Source organism: Sitophilus oryzae, unplaced genomic scaffold, assembly GCF_002938485.1.
Source record: "Sitophilus oryzae breed Bouriz unplaced genomic scaffold, Soryzae_2.0 scaffold_815_pilon_pilon, whole genome shotgun sequence".
NCBI classification, from domain to species: Eukaryota; Metazoa; Arthropoda; class Insecta; order Coleoptera; family Curculionidae; genus Sitophilus; species Sitophilus oryzae.
Genome location: NW_022147434.1, coordinates 819,253 through 839,041, shown reverse-complemented (window position 1 = coordinate 839,041; position 19,789 = coordinate 819,253). Strand labels below are relative to the sequence as shown.

The window sequence follows — 19,789 nt, the reverse complement described above, 5'->3', positions numbered from 1 at the left end:
CAAAAATAATTATTTTTAAGAAATTGCAGTTAGGATACGTCAATTTGACTCAAACTCTGACAACTAACTTGTATTTTTGTTATTAATAATTATTATAATTTATCCATTTTTATCAGAAATATATTGTTTTAAAAAAAACTTAATAAAAAATTACATGTAGTATTAATAACGTAAATAAAAATCAACAACTTATTGAGTCTACTCTACATTATATTTTTACATGGTTTAAATATAATTAAGATGACAAAATTTAAGTCAGCCATATTAATCCCCCATCGCGCTCCACCTAAGTTTTTTTATATATGCCTTCCTTAATCTTTTGAGTTAGAGATTCAATATTGACCAAATAGAGTAGATAAACTAAAAAAACAATTATAGTTCAATAAATATTAATATAAGGAGCCTATTAATTTATTCAATGCACAAACGACCTCTAATACAAAACCGATAAATAGTATTATATACGGATACATACACGGTACTTGTTTACGAATTTGTTACGAATGAACTTAGGGGCAGATATGTATGCATAGTATGCATCACTATTTGCCAAATTGTAGGCAGTGATCTTAATAAAACAACTACATCTATGCAGATGAAAGATATTTCCTTTTACCAAGACAATATTGCTGATATTCGCTCTACGGTTGCTATGGCAAAATGGGTCTTGTGAATAAAAGTTAAGCAAATGCTTTTACTTAAATTTCTTGAAATAGACTTATACAATTTGTAAACAACCAACAAAGATAGTTCTATAGAAAAAGCAATTGCTTCTTTTTATTCATCAGGTCCAATGTCACGAGTTACAATTTTTTTTTGTTTTTGTTGTGGGCCTCTATATTCGCCAGATTGAGCTTCCTGCAATTTCTGCGGTACAAAAATTTCCTTGAACGAAAAGGTTATTATCTTTGCAAACTACTATTTTACTGTCATTTTCAATTTTTCTTTTATTTTTTTTTATTTATATTAAGAGCTATCGCAAGTTGCTATAGTATTAAATATTTTTAGAATAGTTCTTTGCCATATTAAATATGTATGTTTCATAATGAGGCGAATCACACGACCGAACACCATTGCAAAAATGTACTACAAATTAATTTTAATTAGACGAATTCTTTGACGTAAATCCTTTACCTTGAAAAATTCGCTACTAGACTCTTAATGAGATAAGTCCGATTTTGACATGTCGTTCAGACGTCCATCATAAAATAGTATATAAATATATTATAATAATAATAGGTATTACATTATAAAACGGTTTAAGCTGTCGCCTCCCCTGCATATTCTTGTTTTCATTTGTGTCTGTATGTTTTAATGTGCTGCTTGGTCATTATTTTTGTGACGCATCACATCAACGAACGGCGTCATACTCACTATGCCCGTGGATGGACGCATCGACGCATCAACTCATAGTGAGTACGATACCACAAACGATATGATTGATACACCAACTGACTAAAAATTCGTTAGTGTCCTCGCACTCATATCGCGAAATTTTAATCAATTGTAAAATCTAAAAAAGATTAAAACGACGCACGGTGGGGCCGATTGAAGAATCGTTGGCCAAAACCTTCAAAGATATATGAATCAACCAAAAATATATAGAATTTAACAGTTTTTGCTTAATTGAATTTCTAGGTAGTCAATCTTCAAAATTTTAGTTAATTATATTATAGTTCACGTACGTATATACCCAGCATATTAGCTCATCAATATAATGTGAGAAAAAATACCCGGATGACAAAACTTTTACACTTTTGCCTTGCAAGCCATTTCGAATATTGTTGTCTTGTGGCATGTCTGTGTGTCTGTCTGTCTGTTTATCGGTCTGTTTGATATATTTTTTTATCCGTATGTAACCAACAACTTTGATAAAAAAATAAATATTGTTTTTGGATTCTAGTTTTGAACTCGGTTTTGAAGAAGTAAAAACATAATTATTTTCAATCGTGGTCTCACATGTCTCAAAATGAGTAGTCGGCACGTAATCAAGAAAGTATGGACTAGATTTTTCGAGTACCTATTACAGGCAAGCATCTAAAAATTAATTTTGGATGATGAGGGGGTTCCAAAAGTTTTAATAACCATTTCGGGGGAAGGGTGGTTTTGGGTGCCGGAATTTTTTTTCTCCTTCTATTTTTGGATTGGAGCAACTAAAAGGTTTTAAATTTAGCGTAATGTAATGTGTTTAAAAATAATTTGTTTAAATGCTTAAATTTTTAAAATCGGTTCATTATTTAGTACATATCATAGTTTGAATTTACGTGCGGATATTTTAATAAGTTAAGCCGCCATCTTGAAATTTTAAACTGTCATATTTAGACTAAAACGTAATATTTTTAAAACCCTTACTTCAAATCTCCATGTTGTTCCATTAAAAAGATAAAAAAGGAGTGGGGACATTGTATATTATCTAAGCCTCGATCTAAGCATTAATTCAGTTAAAACCCACAAAATTTGTAGATTTGAGGTGGGGTGGGACTGAAGGGTCTAGGACTCTTGGACCTCCTAACTATGTGCTTGATTACAGGCGATTCATGAGTATCAGATTTTATTAAAATCACACGAACTTAATCTAAATAAATCATAAAGACCTATAGTATCTATTACTCAAAGTACCAGGGACATACTTACATTTAAAAATATTTTTTTTAAAGTTGCGCAAAGTTGCGCAAGATGGTAACAAATACATGAAGGGTAATGTCCAATCTTTCAAAAAACATCAGCCAATAAATTGGGCAACTTTGGGCACTCAACAAAACTCAAGGTTAAATAGCATATTTTATTTTTTATATTATACTAATTTATTAATTAATTTAGTATGCATCCAAACTTACCAAACCAAACCAAACCAAACCAAACCAAACCAAACCAAACCAAATACCTATAATAATTTTATAGGGACTTAATATAAGTTAAGCTTCTGGCTTCTCTATAAGTTAAGTCCTGTCAATGTTTCCTTTTTAATACACAAATTATGTTAAGTTACTCAAAAACATGTTTGGTATTTGTAATTTGTAATTATAGTGGTAATTTATTTAAAAACCTGTTTTACATTTCATTTAAGTTCAAAATCAGTTGTTCATATAAACCAAACCAAACCAAACTGCGAGAGTATTGAAGTCATGGTTACAAAATCCCGCTTAAGATCGGTTGGTCACGTATGCAGAATGCAAGAAAACCGCATACCAAAATCTCTGCTTTACGGTGAGCTTGTAGACGGTAAGAGGAGGCCGGGTGGACAATTGAAAAGGTACAAGGACATTTTCTACGAAAACTTAAGGGGGAGTAACATGCCAAATGAGTGGGAAGGAGCATCTCACAATAGAACCCAATGGAGAAAAATTGTAAACTCAGTTAACAGCGACAACCAAAAAGTAAAGAGGCAACAAAGCAATGAGATTTTTGAATGTCCGGAGTGCGGTAGGCAGATAACATCACTTATCGGGCTTTTCAGTCACAGAAAAGCTCATGAAAGAAAACGCCGTGCGTGACCATCTTCTGATGTGTGTCGAATACTCGTCAGCGAGTAATGGTTGTATGTATGTATTTATTACAATCATAGGTTTAAAAATTACCGAGTAATTAGGTTGGGGTTTTCAAACTTAAAATTCGTTTTTTCTGAAAACTATGTTTTGTGACTTAACATAGTTTGGTTCTGGGATACAGATATGAGATATGGGAAGTTACACCTTACACTGTATTTACTTTTTTTTATGCTACTGAACACCGAACTTGTTGGGCACTTAATGTACTAATTTATTTAAATACTAATTTTAATATCTAATTCTTCAGTGTCCACTTACTTTTTAATGCCCACATTTTAAACTTTTTCAACTCCTCCACGTATTTCTGGCTGTCTTTTTGGCAAGATCGGCTCACACCAGGGGCGCGACTTAGATCAAATGGAGGCAGTGATGTCGACATGAAACTGAACAATTTGTCCGTCGTTGAGCGGTAAGTTAAATCTAGAAAAAAAAAACATATATAGTATATAGATAGAGGTACGTTACGAACAATCATGTACATATATGAGGGGGGGGGGGTATTTACGATAATACTTTGGGTTAAATAATTTAATTGGTTTAAAAATAATAAATTGGGTTAAATATTAGCCTTTTGGTTTAAAAATGACGCTCTAAAAGTAGAAATGTATTCTGCATTACTTTTTAGCCGACCAGACCAACAGGTATTTTTTTAATTTCACTCAAAATGAGTTATTTGGGTCATACATGACCTAAATACAGAATATTTTCATGGTGTCTGTCTGTCTGTCTGTCCGTCTGTAACACGATAACTCAAAAACCGTTAAACCGATTTTAACCAAATTTGGCACAAAAATATTGTGGCACCCGAGAATCTGGTCACAATTTTTGGTGGGGGTGGGGGGTTGGTAAGGGGGTATGGGAGGGGGTTAAAAATTTAAAAAAATTGTAACTCCAAAATTACAGTAGCTAGCGAAACGCGGTTTTCAATTTAAGATTAGGAATAATATTTGCAACAAAATTTGTAATCAGTCAAAGTCGCAGTTTTTCAGATAAAAAAAATTGGAAAAATTCCTTCACTTTGAAACTAAAAGAACTGCCTACCAACTTTTTATTAACATATTTTAGTATGGGCGGCTATTCGTGCCTCCCGGCGCCAATTTTTTTATTTGGCCCCTCCCCCTAAAATAAATTCCTGTATACAGACACTAAATCATAAAAATAAAAATAACTAGGAAAATCTTTATTTTACAGGTAGGCAACCCTAACAGTATTTTGAAGACATAAAATTCCCATTGAGTATCGGAATAATATACTGGGTGTTCCATTTCAAATAAAAGTGTAACTTTCTTTTAAATGTGGCCAATCCAATGTTCAATATTAATTTTGTTTCACCCTGTATAACTTTTTGGGTCAATTTTTAATTTGATTTAAAGTACAATAGTTGTTTTAACTACAAATTAGGCTTTACCGGGTAAATTTAAATTTAGGTAACTTTTATTGAAATTTAAAAATTGTTCTTAATTTTTAGAAAATGCTAAATATGCCAAAAACGTTACATTTTAATCATAATGAATGTCACCTTTATTTTTCTTTCAGAATCCGAAAATCAATTAATATATAGGGTGTTCCATTACAAAAAACTCATATTTGATATGTAACTTTTTTTGGAGACACCTTGTAGAAGTGTCTAAATTTTTAAAAAATGCTCCAAATTAACCTACATACCTATATGCTAACAAAATTTCATTTCAATACAAACTATCCTTCTTCTTGGAGCCTCCGCGTCGTATGAGAGGCGCCACCCTGTACAGGAGTTTATTTGAAAATAATAGAAAATGGCAAACTATGAATTAAAACTGTTTCTCGGACTGGCGGGACTGGCATTATTTCTTATCTTGAAATTTTACACAATGTTGCGTAAAATTTCACACAATTATTGTTCTTTGTATCTGAAATTTTACACGATGTATTTTTAAATCTCGACATTAAAAATAATGCCAGTTTTTTACAGAATTCTACATTAGTAACTTCTTATTTTAGTTTATGTATAATAAATATAAAATTATTATTAATGCAAGAATTTAAATCGATATATTGTAAAGATATAAAATAAAAAAAAAATAAATTAAATTAAGTAGGTTCTCAGTGTCCTTGGCACACGCTAAAAGCAGATCTCGCTCAATGTGCGATGGTGGTGTAATGGTCAGCATAGTTGCCTTCCAAGCAGTTGATCCGGGTTCGATTCCCGGCCATCGCAATACTTTTTTATTTTTTTTATTTAATTTTAGACACAAAAAAATACTATTTTCATAAAAAAATTAATTACAATATTATAGGTAATATAGATATTTTATGAAATAAAAAAATATGTTTTCTACATTAAAATTTGCTTTAAAATCTATAATAATTTCTGAAATAATTTTGGAATTATTGTTGTAATGTGAGATAAGAACATTATAAATATAGTTAATTTTGAAAAAAAAATAATATAAGCATAGAAATATCAAAATTAATGTTTCCTGCTTTACATATAGAACAAAAAAATATTATTTTTTAAACACACCTATGCCAACGAGCAATAAATAATAAAATACATAATATTATTAGAATTCCATATGGATTCACACTTCAAGGATATCTTTTGTTTATTATGCATAAATAGAATGCCGGCTACTATAAAACAAAAACGTAAATTTTATTATTTAATATCTATTTTAAAATTCTTATGTACTTTGCTTAAATAATAATGCACTGGTCAAATTAAGTTCATTTGAATACAATCAAATTTTATTGTTGAGTATTGCACATGAGATAAATGAAACAGGTTGAGACAATTTTTTGTTTTGTTTAAAAGAAGCTTATAACAATACAAATTTTGTTTAATTGTGTATTATTAAAAAATGAATTAAATGCAATTAATTAAGCATACCTACTGTGTTTAAACCTAGAGTATTTAAATTGTGAAAAGAATGTGAGGAAATACATAAGTACCTCTATTAAAAAATATAAAAAATGATGAAATAATCTCTAACCCACTAGTGATTCCATTACAAAGTATTGTACTGGAATTTATGCCAGTAGAATTAGTAATTACTGATAAAAGATTTTTTACTGAGGAAGTTATGTTTCCTATACCGGGTGCGTCTCAAATGTTGGTCACCCCTTTACCTTTTTTTATCTTTTCAGATGAAAACACGAGATTTGGTATGTTAGTATACGATATAAATTAGGATTGATTGATGTTGAGAAGAATACACTAAAATCCTTATTATTTATTTGTATCGATATTCTATACCATTCCTATTACCACATTACTATAGACAGTTGACAGATAGATTTTGTGACTGCATGTACGCTTCAAGTAATGCATAAATAAATAGTTAATAGTTGTTAAACCACTGCGTATTTCTTAAAAGGTTATGGGCCCAGAGCGCCCAGAGCACCCAGAGGACACAGAGCATCCAGAGCAATAAAAAGGAATTGGTGAAAACAAATAGAATCCCAGGAATTTGCGAGTTTTTCAAAAGTAAGGTTAGGAAATATACCGGGAAAAGTTTTGTACGAAAATGGCGCAAATGGGAAAATTATATTCAATTGAAGCTCTGAATGGGTTAAATTATTTTAACTGGAAGTTTAGAATGGAAATGATTCTTGCTGAAAATAATGTAACTGATGCAATCAATGAAGAAATAAGGATAAATGGTGCAATGAGTGAAAAAGAAAAGGAAGCTTTGGTGAAGAAAGATGCAAAAGCAAAATCGTTAATTGTCCAGTGTGTAGAAGATAGTCAACTCGAAACTTTAAGAGATAAGGAGACAGCTTATAAAATGTGGGAAACATTAAAAGAAAAAATATGAGAAAAAAAGGTCTACCAGGTCAGTTGTATTTAAAGAAAAAGTTACTATCGCTTAAATTAGAAGAGAACAAGTCATTAGAGGCGTATTTAATGGAATTTGAAGAAATTGTAAGACAACTAAAAGGATGTGGAACGCAGATAAGTGATGAAGATTTAATCTGTAATTTATTAATCAGTTTACCGAAGTCGTATGATACCATTGTTACAGTAATAGAAGGTACACCAAATATGAATTTTGAAAGCGTAAAGAGAAGACTTATTGCAGAATATGAGAAGAAGAAGCTAAAACATGAAGTTAATGAACGACAAGAAGAAAGTTATGCATTTCAATCCCAAGCTCACAACAGACAAAAGTTAAAGTGTTTTAGGTGTGGTGAAATTGGCCATTTTAAGAAAAATTGCACAAAACAAATAAGTTCAACTCCATTTCAAAGAGGTCCAAGGTCTAATGTAGATCAAAGGTTTTACTCCAGAGGTAACCAGAGACAGTATACAAGTTATCGAGGCCATGATAGAGGTGGTTTTCATAGAGGTGCACTTCATCATTCCAATTATGCTCGAAACCATGAAGATGTGGACAGTGTACCGGAAGTGGACAGAAAAGTTTGTTTTCTAGGTGAATCTAAATCTGACAGTGAGGTAACAAAAGAAAGTAATTTAAAATTTTATATTGATTCTGGTTGTACCGATCATATGGTTAATGAAAAATCTTATTTCACTGATATAATAATGTTAACAAAACCTATAAAAATTGCTGTTGCTAAAAATGAAGATTTTCTATTGGCCATAGGTATTGGTAATATAAATGTTATAAGTTATGTAGGTAAGCGGAGATATAATTGCACAATCAAAAATGTTTTATATGTACCAAAATTAAGAAAAAATCTATTAAGTGTCAAAAGGTTAGAAATTTCAAATATGCAAGTTAATTTTGAGAATGCACAAGTAAAGTTAAAAGATGAAACTGGTTGTCTGATTGCAATAGGAGAAAGAGTTAATTTATATGAAATCTCATTTGAATTACCTATTATTGAATGTCTGAATGTTGAAAGTACTGAGAGTAAATTCATGAATTGGCATAAAAGATTCGCACATATTGGTTTTTCAGGGTTAAAAGAAATTATAAACAAAAATATGGTAAAAGGAATAGAAAAAGATATACAATTTCAGGAAGTAGAGTTTTGTGAACCTTGTATAAGTGGAAAAATGACAAGACTTCCATTTGGAAATAGGACAAAAAGTAAAAGATTATTAGAGATAATACACTCAGATGTATGTGGTCCTATAACTCCTGAAACTAGTGAAGGTCAAAAATATTTTGTAACATTTATTGACGATTATTCTAATTTTTGTGCAGTATATTTATTGAAGGGAAAAAATGAAGTTCTTGATAAATTTAGAGAGTTTGTGAGTATGTGTGAGGTAAAGTTTAATTCTAAAATTGCTAAATTGAGATGTGATAATGGGGGTGAATATATTTCAAAGGATTTCAAAAGTTTTTGTAAAGAGAAAGGTATAGTCTTAGATTACACAGTTATATATACTCCACAGCAAAATGGAAAAGCTGAAAGGAAAAACAGGAGCTTAGTAGAAAGAAGTAGGGCTATAATTGACGAATCAGGTGTTCCTAAGACATTTTGGGGTGAAGCTATTAGAACAGTAAATTATATAATGAATAGAGCAATTTCAAGTTCAAATGATACAACTCCAGCTGAAATATGGAATAATATGAAGCCAGATGTAAGTAATTTAAGAGTTTTTGGTTGTTTAGCATATTCTCACGTTCAAAAAGAATTTCGTAATAAATTTGATTCAAAAGCAGAAAAATGTGTTATGATAGGTTACGCACCAACGGGTTATAGATTATTTAGTTTAGAAAAAGAAAAAATTATTATTTCAAGAGATGTAAAATTTAATGAAAATCAATTTGCTTTTAAAGATAAAGGTGTGGATGATTGTATTAATATAAGAGAGATAGCAAAGGATGATTTTGATGAATGTGAACTAAGTAATTCTGAAAATGAGACTGTAGATAAAGACTTAAGGGAAAGACAAAAGCGAAGGGATTCAAAATTACCTTCTAAATATAACGACTATGAAATGTATATGGCATTTGACGCATGTAGTTTTGTTGAAAATGTACCAGACAGCTTTGATGAACTAAAAGATAGATCAGACAAAAATCATTGGTTAAAAGCAGTAGAAAGAGAATTAAAATCAATAAATGAAAATGAAACTTGGGAAATAGTAAAAAGACCAAATGATAATATTAAAATACTTGACACTAAATGGATCTTTTCTTTTAAATCATTGGAGGAAAATGAATTAGACAAATTTAAAGCTAGATTAGTTGTTCGCGGATTTGCTCAAGACATTAATAAACATTATAATGACATTTATTCACCAGTTGCTAGAATGGAAACAATTAGAACTTTGTTAATTATAGGAAATGAATTTAAACATCATATCCAGCAGCTAGATGTTAAAACGGCTTTCTTAAATGGAATTTTGGATGAAGACGTTTATATTTACCCACCGCAAGGTGTTATATGTAACTCAGATAAAGTGCTTAAACTTAAAAAATCATTATACGGGTTGAAACAATCATCTAAATGCTGGAATGATAAAATTAATACTTACCTGATAAGCATAGGATTTTATAGATCAGAAAACGATTATTGTTTGTATATTTCAGATTGTAAAAATGATAAAATTTATTTACTAATATATGTTGACGATATAATATTATCAGGGGTAAATTTGGAAAAAATAAATAAAGTAAAATGTCAGTTAATGAGTGAGTTTAAAATGAAAGACAAAGGTATATTGAAACATTTTCTTGGACTAGCAATAGATTATGATAGAGAAGAGGGTATTCTAAAATTAAATCAATCAAGATATGCAGAAAGTATTTTAAAAAGATTCGAGATGGAGAATTGTAAAAGTTCATTAGTACCAATCGATCCAAAATTAAAATTGAATGTATGTACCGATCCTAAAAATCTAACAACTAAACCATTTCGCGAATTAATAGGAAGTTTGATGTATTTAATGCTTGGAACCAGACCTGACATCTGTTTTTCTGTAAATTTCTTTAGTAGATTTCAAGATAAAGCTACAGATGAAATATGGGGTTATCTAAAAAGAGTTTTAAGATATTTAAGAGGTAATACTAATGTATGTTTAATTTATCATAGAAATCAGAGTAAAGAGTTATGTTGCTATGTTGATGCTGATTGGGGTAATGATACAATTGATAGAAAATCTATAACTGGATTTGTATTTAAACTTTATAATAACACTGTAATGTGGTGTACAAGAAAACAAAAGTGTGTATCATTGTCTACAACAGAAGCCGAGCTAATAGCTCTCTGTTCATCTGTTTGTGAAGGGTTATGGTTAAGGAAATTACTATTTGATTTTGATATTAACTTTAATGTAATAACATATTTTGAAGATAATCAAGGTTGTATAGCATTAATAAGAAACCCATGCAATAACCGCAGAGTTAAACATATTGAGCTAAAATTTAATTTTGTTTGTGATTATGTAAAAAGTGGTAATATTAACATAATATATATAGAGTCAAGTAAGCAACAAGCTGATATTTTAACTAAGGGATTGCAAGGGCCATCATTTTGAAATTTAGAGATTTATTAGGTTTAAAGGATTTTAGCGAGGAGGGGTGTTGAGAAGAATACACTAAAATCCTTATTATTTATTTGTATCGATATTCTATACCATTCCTATTACCACATTACTATAGACAGTTGACAGATAGATTTTGTGACTGCATGTACGCTTCAAGTAATGCATAAATAAATAGTTAATAGTTGTTAAACCACTGCGTATTTCTTAAAAATTGACGGTATTCAATTGTTTTTGGTCACTTCCTGTTTCACCGGAAATGACTACAACTTTTCATTTTTAAATGGCACCCTTGGTATATTTCTACTTTATTGGACAACAACTGAAACTTTGAATAGAATGACATAAATAATATCATATTTCAACGTTTAACATTTTCGCAATGGTTTACTTGAAATTGTAACATGCGATTCATAACAATAATTTGACTCGAAATACCAAGTGTGTAGTATCAAATTATTCGTAAAAAATGCTTTTTCCAAATATGCTAATGAGCCACCCTCGTACCATTTGAAGAAATTGAGATATGATCAGGGGCGGATACAGGAATTTATTTTAGGGGGGGGGGGCCAAATAAAAAATAATGTAGAATATGCTTTTTAGGGCGCTATTTTTAACCCAAAAGCCTAATATTTAACCCAATTTATAGATTTTAGGGGGGCCCGGGCCCTATGGGCCCCCCATCTGTATCCGCCACTGGGTATGATTAAAAATACGGTTTTGGTATCTTTTAACTGGCCAGGACAAAACACAAAAAAGATTAGACGATCAAATCTATTTTTCCCAGGCTCCTTGATTAAAAATTAGTGTTTTAACATAGCCATAGCATTCTATAGATTGAAATTTAAAATACAATTTTGTTATAAGCGAAAATGTCAAAAGTTGACTTTTCATATGTCATTCTATTCAGAGTGTCATTTCTATTGAATGAAATAAAAAATACCGAGGGTGCCGTTTAAAAATCAAAAATTGTAGTCATTTCCGGTAAAACAAAGGAAGTAACCAAAAATAATTGGATATGCCAATCAATACTAATTTATGTCATACACTAACATATCAAATCTCGTTTTTTTTTATCTGAAAAAATAAAAAAGTTATAGGGGTGAGCCACTTTTGAGAGGCACCCCTTATAAGGCCAAACCAACGCAATCAAAGATTTTTCGTGCAATTTTGTAATTTATTAACTTATTTTCATTCCAAAAATGGCGTAGTAGTTTCTTCTCCACCGAATATTGAGACATCCTGTATATTCCAATATATTAATGAACATATAAAAAAAATAAAAAATATATAGGTACATACTGTACATACACATTTTTAGTTATTAGGTATATTTTTAATTCAAGCATTCAATAGATTAGGTATATCTATTGAATGTTTTTTATTTAGATTTAAAATTACAATAATACACAAAAATAATGTTTAATGCTGAAAACTTTAAAGTAATATGCTAATCATGCTGATTGCACTATCCCCCCATTGCACACTCATTACATCTCATTATGAAGTACCTATCAAACGGTCGAAAAAAAAACGGCGTCAGAGGTGATGCCGATATTTGGATAAAAATTGATGTCTGGGTTGTTTTTTGACATGAGAAATTCAATTTTGATGTCAGTATGACTCCTACTTGTAGGATGCGCCACCTACATATTATTTAGCTGTTTTGAAGAGTAATAACTTTTTATCCGTACCTGTATTACATACCGAGTGAAAACATACATTTTCGTCATTTACTACTTAAAATAGGTCTCTTGGTAAAAATCGCTACGATTATAGTGGTTCTCAAGATATTTGAAATCAAAATAATCAATACATGTCATAATTGAGGAAAATTATAAATGTTGGCTCGATAATTGTTATATAGTTTGCAATAATAATTACAGTTGAGGGTTGGAACCTTTGGTGTTACACAGCAAAGTAAAAACACTAAATCACCACAATACACCAAAACACTTTTACTTTTACACTGGACGCGCGTTTCGCTAACCATGTTATCAGCAGATGATTATAAACTGTTTAACTTATTATAAACTGAATCACCACAATACACCAAAACACTTTTACTTTTACACTGGACGCGCGTTTCGCTAACCATGTTATCAGCAGATGATTATAAACTGTTTAACTTATTATAAACTGTTTATAATCATCTGCTGATGATGCTAACATGGTTAGCGAAACGCGCGTCCAGTGTAAAAGTAAAAGTGTTTTGGTGTATTGTGGTGATTTAGTGTTTTTATTTTGTTGCAATAATAAATTTGAAATGTTTTTGTGTCAAAGATTTAACATCAACTGTTATCTCGTATTATTTTCTAGAAAAATTCATGATTAGCTTAAAAAATGAAAAGCTCCCAAATTTATCCAATCAGTCAAATAACTATCTAGTAAACATTTTTATTTTTTCTCAATAATAATGTGTGTTGACTATTTCCATTCCAAATATCTTGAAAACAGTTCCCCTCGTAGCGATTTTTCACAAGATATATTTTTTACGTAAAAAATTACGGAAATGTATATTTTTTTCACTCATTAGAGTATATACGATATAAATTAGGATTGATTGACGGTATTCAATTGTTTTTGGTCACTTCCTGTTTCACCGGAAATGACTACAACTTTTCATTTTTAAATGGCACCTTCGGTATATTTCTACTTTATTCGACAGAAATGTATATTTTTCACTCAGTAGAGTAATATAGGGATGGACAAAAAGTTATTACTCTTCAAAACAGTTTAAAAAGAGTAGGAGATATTGACATCGAAATAAAATTTCTCATGTTAAAAAACCCACAGATCCTAATTTTCATCTAAATACCGAATTTAGTTCAGAAATTATTAGGAAAAAATCTAAATAAAAATGAAACTTCTACACCCTGTACCTCCGAAACAATGCATTTTTGGATATAAGTTTTAAGGAACTTTTTTACTTCTTTTTTGGGCGCAGAATATTCTGCCGAAGTTTCTGGAATACAGTTCGGGACCACCCTGTATAGATATCCAGAATCTCATTCACGGTTCTTCAAAATATCTTTAAAAATCTGTTTTTTTTTTAATTTGATATTATTTAACCAACAAACAAGGGCGGGGGGGGGGTCACTTTTGTATAGAATTAAAGTGTGTTCAATGAACTTATTTTGATTTCAAAAATACGTGGTAATTTTATGTCTGCGGAATATTGGGACACCGTGTGTAATTAATTGGAAATAGTAATGTAAATAACGATTATGATAATTACCAGAAAATATTAAATAACAAGTATCCATTCCGACAGGTGAATAACTCACTTGTTGCAACACACCCAAAAAATGAAAATATAAGCCACGGTCGTGTTAATGACCGACGTTGAAGAACCACACGGATAAATAGTAGGTACTCAAATTGACAGATCGTCCGTCTCTAAAGCAGGTAGTTCCATATTGTACATAATCGAATAATGAATAAGAAATCTGGTAATCATTTTAAAGATTTTTTGCTTTTGTCCGATGAAATACAGCCTCTGGGTATTAATACCGATTATGGATGACAGAAGACAGAATATTATACAGGGTAATTCATTCAATTTGACCCCACCAATGGGATCCCGAAAACTATAGGAGATACGAGGATAGTTAAATTAGGGCAAAGTTGTGTAAAATGTGTATTAATGTGCCCATAATATTTGTTCTTTAGTAACAAGTCTTTAAAATTCACCGTAGATCTGAACATATTTGAAAAAAACCGAAAATTGAAGATTTCGAGTTTATTATTTTTCTGACGTTATGTGGCAAGGTATTCTAAAACTAAAAAGACATTAATTTTCATTACAATTTTACAACTACGCAATAGTATTTGATTGTCAATAATTTGTTGAAATATTTTTATCACTATACAGGGTGCTCCAAATTCGAGGTACGAGCATTGGTATCTCGGAAACCGTAATAGATACGAAGATGGTTAAATTGGGGCAAAGTTGCGCCTTTGGATGTTCGCCAAGAAGCTATCAAAAAAGTTTCAAAAATTTCAAGTTATGCTGAGTTTTTTGAGAAAAACGGATTTTTTGCAAAATAAATTTTATTTTTTCCTGTCGTTACTTTTTAGAAATTCAAAAAACTAATTGCACATTCTCATAGCCACTTTATCAGGGCTATCTGATAATATTTTTATATTTTCAAATTAGCTGATAATTTGTGAGACACATAGACCAACTTGATTTTTCTAAATACGGATCTGCATTTTTTATTTCAGGTTCTGAAAGAACTCTTAAATTCAAACAACAAATTAATAATTATTATTTAAAATAATTTCAAGTCCGACTCTGCATTTTCAAATTATTTAACCTGATTATATTCATCGCAAATCGCAACAATATTGATGAGCGTTAATTAACATTGAATAAGGAAAATCGGAGCCAATTGAAAGATTCAAATAAATAATATCTAAGTCAGCAATTTAGAAGATTAACTTTTTTTGTGAATTTGAAATCTCAATGTACGATCTAATAATATCCATAATATTAATCGTAGTTGTTATAAATATATCAACTTCTACATACAAGTGCTATAATGCTTTACATCGATTTGAAAAAACATAACTTTAGTTCATATTTTAAAAATATTTTTTTAGTAGAGAAACAGACTACATCACTATATTCTACGTAAAAAGTTCTACAAGAATCGGTTTGCACCTTCTCGCTACATTTTAGAATAACAGAGATACGGGGGGTGGCCCAAATTGCAAAATTTTTGAAAAGCTCAGAAACGAAGGGGGCTATGAAAATTTTGTTTGCAGCATCTTAACTTTGACAAAAAAGTGGGACAGGTTTATGCATACCGCGTCCTCCTATCTTTACTAATAACTGAGATAATGCATGATTTCAACTAAAATGGGACACCCTGTACAATGGTTATATAGAATTTTATTGCTTTAATATTCTTATTTTATAAAATAACTGGCGTGTACCAGCGACTTCGTTCGCGTCGAATGAATCATTTGTAATGATAAAGCAAAGCAAGAATTTCCATTAATATACAAACTGGATAAAATTTTCTCACATTTATGTCAGCATGAGAAAAACAATATGGCGATATTATTATATAACTTGGTAATATTTGAGGGGTAGTTTCATCTCGTTGGAATTTGACTTTCGAAAAATCCGTTTACCAAAAATAAGCTTTTTACGTCAAGCAGTTTAAGCAGAATCGTGGTTAAGAAATTACCCAAGTTTTTGGAAAACCCTGTATGATTTTTTATAAAATTTCAAAATATGTAAAAAAACCAAATAGATTATGCTTGTCCAAGCGTTTTTCCGAAAGACTAACCGTTTTTTAAATAACAAATATTGTAATATTTGAGTAGCGTTGGAATTTGAGATTCGAGAAACCCCTCCTTATCGAACCTCTACACCCCACAGTTAATCCGCTTGCCAAAAATCAGCTTTAAACGTCATGCACTTTAAGCAGAATCGTGATTACTCAATGGTCATATTTTCTGAAACACCCTGTATAAATTTATAAAAAACCTTACAATATGTAAAACAACAAAATAAAATATACGTGTTAAAAATAAAATAAGAGTTTTTCCGAAAAACTCGCCGGTTTTTAAATAAAAAATATATTAATATTTGAGGGATAGTTTCGCCCCCTTAGAATTCGAGTTTCGAAAAATCCCTTCTTATCGAACCTCTACACTCTAAAGTCAATCTGTTTTCCAAAAATCAGTTTTTTACGTCAAGCGCTTTAAGCAGGATCGTAATTAATCAATAACCAGATTTTTCGAAACAACCTGTATACATTTTTAAAAAATCTTAAAATATGTAAAAAAAACAAAATAAAATATACGTGTTTAAGCGTTTTTGCGGAAACTTGGCCGTTTTTTAAATAAAAAATATTGTAATATTTGAGGGGTGGGTTCACCCCCTTGGAACTGGAATTTCGAAAAATCCCTTCTTATCGAACCTCTACACCCTAGAATCAACCTGTATGCCAAAATTGAGCTTCTTACGTTGAGTGGTTTGAGCAGGATCGTGATTAATCAGTGTGTCAGTCACTTAAGGATTTTATATATTAGTATAGATATTTTATTTTTCACTCATCGAGAGGATACATAACACTGACTGTTGTTATCTTCTGTAATTTTAATTCTCAGGTAAATTATAGGTCTTATCTGTAGTTTTTTAGATGTCGTCTATCAAATCTTCCCTGACTCGATAGACGTTACAGATTCAAATGGCTCCCAAACACAACACAAAAAAATGTTTCTAAAGGAATTGAGTGTATTAGGGAAATTTGTAATTTCTTTTATCAAATTTCTTTTCTATAACGCCACAAAACAAAAGGTTATTTTTAATGTTACTGACCACCGCCATATGACAACCTTGCAAATAGTCTTAATATACATCGATCTAACAATTATTGATTATTTCAGCTCATTTACAACCTTGATTTAACAATTACTTTTATCCCTAATTGGCATGCATTTGATATAAGGATTAATTACTTCCTGTTCGGTGACATATCTATAATACGAAATGAAATTACAATTTATCTATGTTTTAAAAATATACTAGGCAAACCTTGGTTGACCCAACGGTCGGACCAACAATGTGGATACTGGTTGCTACACTAACCGATTTCAAAATAAATCTATCAGAAAATCTAAAAGTAATCATCAGTTGAATTTCGCTTCCCTGTTTGATAAAATAGGACACATGTGTTTAACTACACATGCCTCTTCTCCATAACGATAAAAAACAAAGATTGTAGTATTAGCGGTATTAGAGTAAAATACCGAAAAATCTAGACATCTGGATAAAAATCACTAAACCTTCATTCAGAACCTCGAAATTAGTGGAATATATTAGGGTTTAAATTAACGTAGAAGTCTGTTCCTCTAATTTCAATGTAAGGAAAGTTGTAACAAATCAGTTTCAAAAAGACTAAACTAACTTGTTTTAAGTCATCAATTAAATCTAAACCAACTGAGCAAAAGTTTCAGTTTTATAATCAGTATAATTGAGTATATTAATTTATATAATTATTTTTAAATTAATATTTTTGCGCAAAATAAAACACTAATTCACCACAATACACCAAAACACTTTTAACACTGGACGCGGATTTCGCTAACTCTGTTAGCAGCATCAGCTAGCAGATGATGAAAACTGATGGTTAGCTTCAAATTCATAGTTAGCGAAACGCGCGTCCAGTGTTAAAAGTAAAGTGTTTTGGTGTATTGTGGTGAATTAGTGTTTTATTTTGCTGTTGTAACACGAAAAGTTCCAACCCCAGTTATAATGAATATTTTTTATTTGATTTTGTTGCTGTAATAATAAGAGCCTTGTCATTTTTAATAAAATCCAAAAATTCCATACAGGTCATATTAAAATTGAATGACATTTGAATTCTAATTAACTGATCATTTATTTATAGTGTCTGTCTACTTCAACATCATACGTAAAACCTTAACAATGAAGGCATATAATTTACTTTAGTTTTATTTTATTTTTTTATTTATAATTTTTATATCCTTTTCACAAAAGCCTTTGTTGTTTCGAATATTCATTAAAAGGAGTATAGTAAAAAGAAATATCAATATCTACTTCTTGTAATTCTAAAATTTGTTTGATTTTAATTAATTCGCGAAAATAACTGAATTTAAATTCAAGAAAGTAATAAACATATTTTTAATAATATTTTTACAAATTTATGGTTAAATAAAAATTTACATGATTATAGATCGGGACTGTCCATCGGACAGGTAGCAATCCAGCTGATGGGGCCGGTTTCTTTATTTTATCTATATTTATAATTTATGGTAGGTGCAAAATAAATGAGACTATGAGACTAATACCACATAATAAAACGGTTCATTGTCAGAATAACTACAAACACAAAAATGTTTTTTTTTTTAATTTAACCGATTTTGTAATAATTTAGTTGTGTCCAATAGTCCATTACAACTTGGATAACTTCACAGACGTCATGGAATACATGTCCATTAAAAAGTAGTGATATATTTTGATAGCTATGTAATATATGTCGATGGCATAAGCTAGCCCTTAGGTTATCCCTTTTTGGAGGATTTAACTCTTTCAATATAATATGACTTAAGTCTCTTCTAAAAACACTTAAATCTTTTTCTATTTCGGAATAAAGATTTAAATTACACAGCGTTTTGAAAAATACTTTCGAAAAATGACTTAAAATCTTAAAATCAAATGATGACTTATGTCATTAAAATGATTTAAATCAAAATAAGACTTTCTGTGCTCGGTTTTCTGCGAGCCCGCAGCTCCGATTGTAAGCATTCAAAATGCCAGAATTAGTGATAGTAATTCTTAATTAGTAGGAAAAGTTATATTATAACAAACTTTTAACTTTTTACACTAGTAATATATAGTGTAGTGGTGTCCCCCAGAAATAAGTGCAAGTATTTTAATGTGTGGTAGATCTGGTCAAAAGATTTTTTTTTCTCTTTGCCATTTTTCGAATAAGTCCAAAATAACCGAGTTATTTTACTTTGAAAATTTAAACAAAAAATGCTTAAATTTTGAGAACTAATTAATCTTTCCTGGATTTTCTTTTTTTTTTTCTCAGGTAAGATTTCGACAGACGATGACAGAAAAAAAAGCAGATGACGTCCATACCAATCCATTTATTTAACTAAAAAAAGTTTTTAATATTTTTTAAGTTAATTATGGATGGATTTACATATAAATCCGTCATGCGTCATCTCTTGTTATTTTTAACCAAGGTTTTTAACCAGTTTTATTGGTTTATTTCAAAAATGACAGATGATATTACAATATAAAGCCCCG

The 19,789-nt window shown here is 30.3% G+C and overlaps 1 protein-coding gene and 1 non-coding gene across 2 annotated transcripts in view; one reads left to right on the top strand and one right to left on the bottom strand.

Annotated features, from left to right (window-relative positions):
* The window catches only part of LOC115889452 (nose resistant to fluoxetine protein 6-like), an 84,666-nt gene that overhangs the window by 35,573 nt on the left and 29,304 nt on the right, over positions 1 to 19,789 (bottom strand). Inside the window, exon 2 of the mRNA XM_030909434.1 lies at positions 3,807 to 3,968. Coding sequence (XP_030765294.1) covers positions 3,807 to 3,968 — 162 coding nt within the window. The remainder of the gene's footprint in view (positions 1 to 3,806; positions 3,969 to 19,789) is intronic.
* Trnag-ucc lies at positions 5,674 to 5,745 on the top strand. Its single transcript has one exon. It is a non-coding gene; the product is annotated as a tRNA-Gly (tRNA).